Source organism: Melozone crissalis, unplaced genomic scaffold (assembly GCF_028551555.1).
Source record: "Melozone crissalis strain CALT ecotype California unplaced genomic scaffold, PUWL_Pcris_2 ptg000140l_1, whole genome shotgun sequence".
NCBI lineage: Eukaryota > Metazoa > Chordata > Aves > Passeriformes > Passerellidae > Melozone > Melozone crissalis.
In genome coordinates this window covers 609,913-617,528 of record NW_026535913.1, presented here as the reverse complement: position 1 = coordinate 617,528, position 7,616 = coordinate 609,913, and the positions used below count along the sequence as shown (strand labels likewise).

At 51.6% G+C, this 7,616-nt stretch overlaps 1 protein-coding gene across 1 annotated transcript; it reads right to left on the bottom strand.

The window, feature by feature from the left end:
- Window positions 1–1,678: 1,678 nt before the first annotated feature.
- LOC128948635 (olfactory receptor 14J1-like) lies at window positions 1,679–2,626 on the bottom strand. Its single transcript, XM_054293400.1, has one exon. It carries the CDS (start codon window positions 2,609–2,611, stop codon window positions 1,679–1,681), a length of 933 nt encoding a protein of 310 aa, XP_054149375.1. The 5' UTR covers window positions 2,612–2,626.
- Window positions 2,627–7,616: the final 4,990 nt, after the last annotated feature.

The following is a 7,616-nucleotide window of genomic DNA, read 5'->3' as shown; positions in this document are numbered from 1 at the left end:
TGTGTTGGGCCCAGTCCTGTTTAATATCTTCACTGATGATCTGGCTGAGGGGATCGAGTCCAGCATTCACAAATTGCAGATGGCACCAAGCTGGGTGTGATTGTGGATCTGCTGGAGAGCAGGAGAAGAAGACACAGCCTTAAGCTGCACCAGGGGAAGTTTAGGCTGGACAATAGGAAGAAGTTCTTCACAGAAAGGGTGAGTGGGAACTGGAATGGGCTGGCCAGGGGGGAGGGGGCAGAGTCACTGTCCCTCTCCAGAGGCACTTAGTGGCATGGTCTGGGTGACAAGGCAGTACTAGGGCATTGGTTGGGCTTGATGATCCCAAAGGTCTTTTCCAGCCTACTTGATTCTGTCATTCTGTGATGATTGGGACACTCTGGGGCCATTGTGACACTGCAGGGCCTCATGGAATTAAGAGGACCATGGTGACACTGTGCAGCCCCACAGAACCAGGGGTCCACTGTGGTGCTGTGGGGCCAAATGGAGCCAGGGAGTGCACCGTGACACTCTGGGTCCTTGTGGAACCACAGAGGCCATTGTGACACTGCAGGGCCTTGTGTAACCAAGGGGTTTCACCATTTTGACTCTGCAAACCCAAGGAGACCATTGGGAGACTCCAGGGCCCAGTGGAACCAAGGGGCTGTTCTGACACTGTGGGGCTTCATGGAACCAAGGGGACATTGTGATGCTGAAGGGACTTGTGGAACCCCAGAGACCATGGTGACAGTGTGGGATCTCATGTAACCATGGGGCCATTGTGACACTCTGGGGCCCCATGGAACCAAGGGGCCACTGTGGAACTGCAGCGCCAATGAGAATATTGTGACACTGTGAAGCCCCACAGAACCAAAGGGTCAACTGTCACATTTTGGGGCCCCATGGAACCAAGGACACCATTGTTGCTCTGCCTGGTCTCATGGAACCAAGGAGACCAGTGTGACAGTGCAGGGCCTGGTGTAACAAGGAGGCCATTGTGACACTGAGGGGCTCCACGAAACCAAGGACGTCTTTGCAGATGACACCAAGCTGGATCTGAGTGTTGATTCTGTGGGAACATAGGAGGGCTCTGCACAGTGACCTGGACAGGCTGGAGCCAGGGGATGAATCCAACAAGGTCAGGTTTATAAAGACCAAGTGCTGGGTCCTGCACTTTGGCCACAACAACCCCTGCAGCGCTACAGGCTGGGGACAGAGTGGCTGGAGAGCAGCCAGGCAGAAAGGGACCTGCAGGGACTGATGGACAGCAGGCTGGACATGAGCCAGCAGTGTGCCCAGGTGGCCAAGCAGGCCAATGGCTCCTGGCCTGGATCAGGAATGGTGTGGCCAGCAGGACCAGAGATGCTGTGCTAGCACTGATCTGACCCCAGCTCTGCACACAGATATTGCTGCTGCAGCTCCTGAGAAGGCAACAAAAGGGCATCTCTGCAGAAAACTTTGCTGGGAGATCCTTTGGGTCCTTTAAAGCCACCAAGAGTGCTGCCCCTCATTGACACAGTCTCTGGCCACATGGAAGGTAGAGAGAAACAAAATGAGAAATGGCACAAACAATGACATTTCTTTGTGGACAATGTGAAAAACTAATACAAAGGAAAAAAAGAACAAACCACAACCAAAGCAACAAGAAGTATGAAAGATGTCTTTTAGTACAAGTGATTGGCAGAAATTGGCTAGTAGTTTAATGTTCCTGAAAGCATCCAGTGATCAGTCTCCTCACTGCAGCCTTGAGCTCCTGGTTCCTCAGGCTGTAGATGAGGGGGTTCAGGGCTGGAGGCACCACCGAGTACAGAACTGACAGGGCCAGATCCAGGGATGGGGAGGACAGGGAAGGGGGCTTCAGATGTGCAAATGTGCCAGTGCTGAGGAACAGGGAGACCACAACCAGGTGAGGGAGGCAAGTGGAAAAGGCTTTGTGCCGTCCCTGCTCAGAGGGGATCCTCAGCACAGCCCTCAAGATCTGCACATAGGAGAAAACAATGAACACAAAACAGCCAAAACCAAAACAGACACTAACTGCAATGAGCCCAAATTCCCTGAGATAGGATTTGTAGCAGGAGAGCTTGAGGATCTGGGGAATTTCACAGAAGAACTGGCCCAGGACATTGCCATGGCACAGGGGCAGAGAAAATGTATTGGCTGTGTGCAGCAGTGAGTAGAGAAAGGCACTGGCCCAGGCAGCTGCGGCCATGTGGGCACAAGCTCTGCTGCCCAGGAGGGTCCCATAGTGCAGGGGTTTGCAGATGGACACGTAGCGGTCGTAGCTCATGATGGTCAGGAGGCAAAATTCTGCTGAGATGAAGAACAGAAAGAAAAAGAGCTGAGCAGCACATGCAGTGTAGGAGATGTCCCTGGTGTCCCAGAGGGAATTGTGCATGGTTTTGGGGACAGTGGTGCAGATGGAGCCCAGGTCAGTGAGGGCCAGGTTGAGCAGGAAGAAGAACATGGGTGTGTGCAGGTGGTGGCTGCAGGCTACGGTGCTGATGATGAGGCCATTGCCCAGGAGGGCAGCCAGGGAGATGCCCAGCAAGAGGCAGAAGTGCAGGAGCTGCAGCTGCCGCGTGTCTGCCAATGCCAGCAGGAGGAAGTGCCTGATGGAGCTGCTGTTGGACATTTGCTGGGGCTGGGCATGGGGACCTGTTCATGGAGAAAGGACAGTTACAAGTCAGGATGGGCTGCTTTGAGCCAAGCCTGGGCCATTCCCTGCAGACTGTTCCTGTAGCCTTGTTCCTGCTCTGGGAAAACCTTCAGCCATGTCCCTGCCTGAGCTCCAGTTGTGCCAGCTGAGTGTGCCAGGAGCAGCCAGGCCTGTGCTTGGGGGCTCTCAAGGAGCCATCCCCGCCCTGCTGCCCTGGATTTGTGGCCATGTGGCAGAGGGACAAGGCTGGATGTTCAAGATTTGACAGGGGAATTGCTTCTAATGCAGACAGGCTTGGCAGCATCTCCATTCACAGTCCTATAAGACATGAATAGCAGAAGGTTTTTTTAGGAATTGTTTTCCTCAACACACATCATTTCTGGCTCTCTGAGGTCAGAAATCCCCAGCATTCCTGCTGCACTCAGAGTTTGTCACTGAGAGATGGGAGAGGCAAAGGATTCCCTGTGGCTCAGGGAAGGTGAGGGGCTGGATGGGCTTGTTCCCACCTGCCCTGGCTTTGCACCTTTGGCTGCAATCAGAGCACAATCACACTCCCAGGTCACCCTGGGATAAACCAGACCCTGCCCAGAGCAGAGGGATCCCTGAATGTCTCACCCTCTCTCAAGGTCTCTGGGCAAGGTCTCAGCACCCCCTTGTGCCAAGGACACTCATGGCTCCCTTGGCAAACCCAGCAGCATTTCCTCAGCTGTGGCAGCTCTGCCCTTCCCCGTGGGACATTCAGGGAACTCCCAGAGGCTCTGGCACAGATTTGCACCCAGGAGGGCAGCTCAGAGCTTGGAAGGGCACAGCAAGGAGATCCCCAGCTGTGCCCATGATGGGATCTCAGGGAGGGGGCTCAGCTCATTCCCCTTTCCCATGGACTGCTTTGCCCACAGCCCCACAGGTGCCAGGGAAGCTTGGACACCCCATTCCCATGGACAGCCCTGCCTGGCAGGAATGCCAATGCAGCCTGACTCAGCTGCTGCAAATGCCAGAGCCTCCCTGAGAGCAGCAGATAACAGTGACAATATCAGGGCAGGGCAGAACCAAGAGAAGATGTGGTGCTGTGCCTGAGAGGGCAGGGCAGAGACAGCCGGGCACTCAGAACAGTGTTCCCGTGCCCAGCTGTGCCCAGCACCACCCACACACCAACAGTGCCCTCATCCTGCCCCCAGCATTGCTCTCTTCAGCCCCCTCTCCTTCCCTCAGCATCTCCCTGGGCCTGGATGTTCCCTCCTGAGAGGAGCCTTGTCCCTGCCAGCGCTCACAGAGCCCATCCCAGCCTGTGTGCCCTGGCTGGGGCCCTACAGAAACCTGCCTGTGTGCAGGGCCCTGGCTGGGGCAGGCTCTGTGTGCAGCTGGGCAAGGGCAGCTCAGGAGAGCCCTGCTGGGCCCTGCAGAGGTGATGCTGCTGCTGTCCAGGGCTGAGGAGTGGCTGAGGGCCCTTTGGGAGGCTCCCAGCAGAGAGACTGACCACCCAAAGTTACAGTTCTGGAGTCTCTGTAAATGTTCACCCATTCCTTTGGTGATCCTGTGTGTCCCTTTCAAATCAGAATGTTCTGTGATTCTGGGATTACAGTTCCTGTTCTGCTTCTTTGATTCCCCTGTTGTTTTTAATCAAAAGAGAAAAAGCCCCTTGCAAGTGTTAGAACAGTGAAGGAAAAACCAGACAATAATTGGAAGCTTCCAGGTGTCCCAGTGGGGATGGGGCACACCCGGGCCCTGATTTCAACAATTTATTAAGGTTGTTTAATTAAGATATTTAACAGCAACAGCCAATAGGAGATTCAGTTGCCACAGTTACACACCCCTTCTTCAACCCATTGGAGTAGGTCCAAAGGCTTCTTTGCCTTCCCTTTTTGTTATGACTGCTCACATTCTGGTCAATTAAAAAAATGTTTTTCTAGGTTCTCTTCCTGATAATAAGACTTTTCGATAATAATACTGATAAGACTGTATTTCAGGAATGTATTTAGACAGCTTATTTTTCTAAAATCTAAGAGCAAGGTTAGGAAACATACTGTAGTTAATTAAGCATTGTAATTATATAAGTATATAATAGTAGTTTAATATAGTTAATTAAGAATTTAGTAGTGTTAAATAAGGATTGTAAATTTATAACTATATAACAGTAATTTACACAGCTATGAATATATCAAAAATGTATAAAATGAAAAAATCTTTTTGCCATCACCCCAACGTTCCCATCTTTCTCCAAGTAGGAAATTGAAAACACTCTCAAGAAAGCTCCTGATCTTTACAGCAATCCCAGGCTTACCTTCTTTGGCAAGTGTCCTCTGGAGCTGTGCCCAGGCTGGTCTGGAGCTGGGAGCAGCCCTGCCCCACCCAGCCCCTCTCAGCAGCAGCCCCTGCCCTGCTCAGGGTGGCTCCTTCCCCCCAGAGCTTCTCCCCAGCGCTGGGAGCAGCTCCCTGGGCTGGCTGAGAGCTGTCCCTGGCAGGCAGCAGAGTCCCAGCCCCAGCACAGTGCCCTGGGCTGCAGGACCCTGCTCTGCAGGACAGCCCTGGGCACCCCTGACTGCAGCCCCGGCTGCTCAGCCCTGCAGCAGAGCCTGGCAACAGGAGCTGCCTTGGGCTGTGCCTGGGCTGGGGTAGCAGGGAAAGCCAGCCCTGCCCTAGGGCCACAGCCCTTCCCTGGAGCAGCTCTGAGAGTCCTCCTGAAAGGTCCTAAAGGCTGTGGGATGTGCCAGCTCCAGGAGATCCCTGCAGGAACAGCAGCTTCTCTTCTTACAGCCAGGGAATGACTGTTTCAAACCTGGGCTGATTTCTGCTCTGGTGAGCCCCGAGTGAGCTCTGCTCTGTGCTCCCATCCCAGGCTGACTTTAACCCCTCTGTGCCTCTGTGCTGTGCCCAGGGTGGCTGCAGGCAGTACCGCAGCCCTGCTGGGCTGTGCACAGGAGCTGCTCCTGGGAAGAGCTGTCTCTCTGCAGCGCTGCCCTTGCCAGGAGCTGCTTCTGTGCTGAGAGCCTCTCTGTAGCTTTTTCAAAGGACTTTGGGTTTTGTTTTTGCCTTGGAGTCTCTCAGAGGTTTGTGCAATCATGGCTTCTAATTACCTGCTGTAATTAGTCCCTGGAGAGGCTTTGTCAGTAACAACACTCAGTGGGGCTCATTAATGCTTCAGGATACTTCAGTTATTTTAAGGTACTTGGTGTTTCTCTTTTGATACAGACTCTGTGAGAGGTTTATGCAATCATGGCCCCAATTACCTACTTTATTAATCCCTTGAGAGCTCTGTATTGACACTCAGTGGAACTCATTAATACTTTGAGATAATAATAGTTTTTAAGGTATTTTATGGATTTAAGAATACTTTTAGGTACTTTTAAGGATATTCCTTCCCACACTGAGTCTCAGAGTTTTTTGTCCTATCCTGGCCTTCAATTGTCTACTCCAAGGAGTCCATGAGAAGCCTGGGTTGGGTATCTTCCCCCTTTCTGGTTTACAACAAAGATGGAACTGAAAGAATTTTGTAAGACTTTCTAAAAGCATTCAAACAAACATGGGGCAATTAAAAATACAGCAACAACCACTAAGAGAATGAATACTCCTGTTTTAGCTCGACATCATCCAACCATTTAGTCCCTTGGATTGGAAGAGTTTATTGAACCAGTCTTTGTTTTCCACTTGAAGCTTCTTGAACCCTTCCTTCAATACCTGAATACTCTTTTGGATTGACTCACTGTAGCTGGAGAGGTTCATGCAACACATGCCCTCAGAGTCTACACACCCATGCCCATGTGCCCAGAGTAAAAACTCTGTCTCTGTTCTGCAAGGTGGCATGTCTGGTGGTCTCTATGTCTGAGAGCAGGCCACTCAATGTGAGGGAGGTAGCATTGGTTTGCTTACTTAACAGGCACCCAAGATGGTCTGATTGTTCTAAAGCTTTAGCTGCAGCCACCCAAGGTAGTCCAAACTGGGGGTGCTACCATCCAATACCTGGATTAAAGCTTTCAAAGCCACCTCTCTTATATCATCCAATTCTTCTCTTGGGATACCTGCTGCTTCATCATCTGGTAGGCTGTATTGTCCTTCTCCAGCTAGATGGTTGATTGTCAATTCCGCCCTTGCCTCATTATTAGCATAGTCTGCTATTAGTTGATTTAGTAAACACTTCCATCCCCCTTCCCACAGGGTGTATTCTGTAGGTGATAACAACATGGTCATAATACATTTTAAATCATAGGGGCTTAAGACACGTAACCATGGCCCTCATTAGGCCATTAAAACGAGGTAAGTCCTTCCTATGGTCTTTAGCTGCCCTACACAGATCCTTGATTTCCTCGTAAACCAGTGGCTGATACCTGGGATTCTGCCCCCTTCTTTCATAACATACTGGGGCAATGAAGAATTTCAAAACTATTTGCCAGTCTCCTTCCTTTCCTAGGGATCTTCTGGGGTTGAGGGGTGAGGTGGCTCTGAGGAGTCCAAAGTGACTTCTGGGGAGGAAGAATATCTTGGAGCTGAAACATTAGGATTAGAAATAGTGTGACAGTTGGGTTTGGTATCTTTGACCATGGAGTTATATTGTTGCTGGAGGGTGAGGCAAAGGGCACTTCCATTTTGTCAGGTGTTGGGGAGGAAGGGCCTTGATCTAGGATGGCGGACTTCCAGAGTGGAATTCTGGAGGCATGGCGCAGGGTGGAGGTGGAATGATTGACAGTGGGGCATGACCCGCAGTTGTGGGCGTGGAGTCTGGAGGTTCGTTCAGGGAGGAAGAGAAGGTTGTGGTAGCAGGAAGTGGAAAAGCCAAGATGGAGGGAGGATTGTCAGTCTCTCGAGCCACATTCAGGCTCCTTCCATCTTGAGTTTCCAGGGCATGATGCTCCAAGTCCGCGTGGCCATTGCCATCTTGGACCATCGTGCAAGGTCTGAGAAAGGCGGGTTTGAGGGGAGGTCCTGAATTCGGAGTGACCAACGGATTTAGTTTTCAACACACTGCTTGCTGGTGAGGGTGGTGTTGAAG

Bases quoted from the DNA above. Each gene is read 5' to 3' on its own strand.
- LOC128948635 (XM_054293400.1), bottom strand. From the start codon at position 2,611: ATGTCCAACAGCAGCTCCATCAGGCACTTCCTCCTGCTGGCATTGGCA.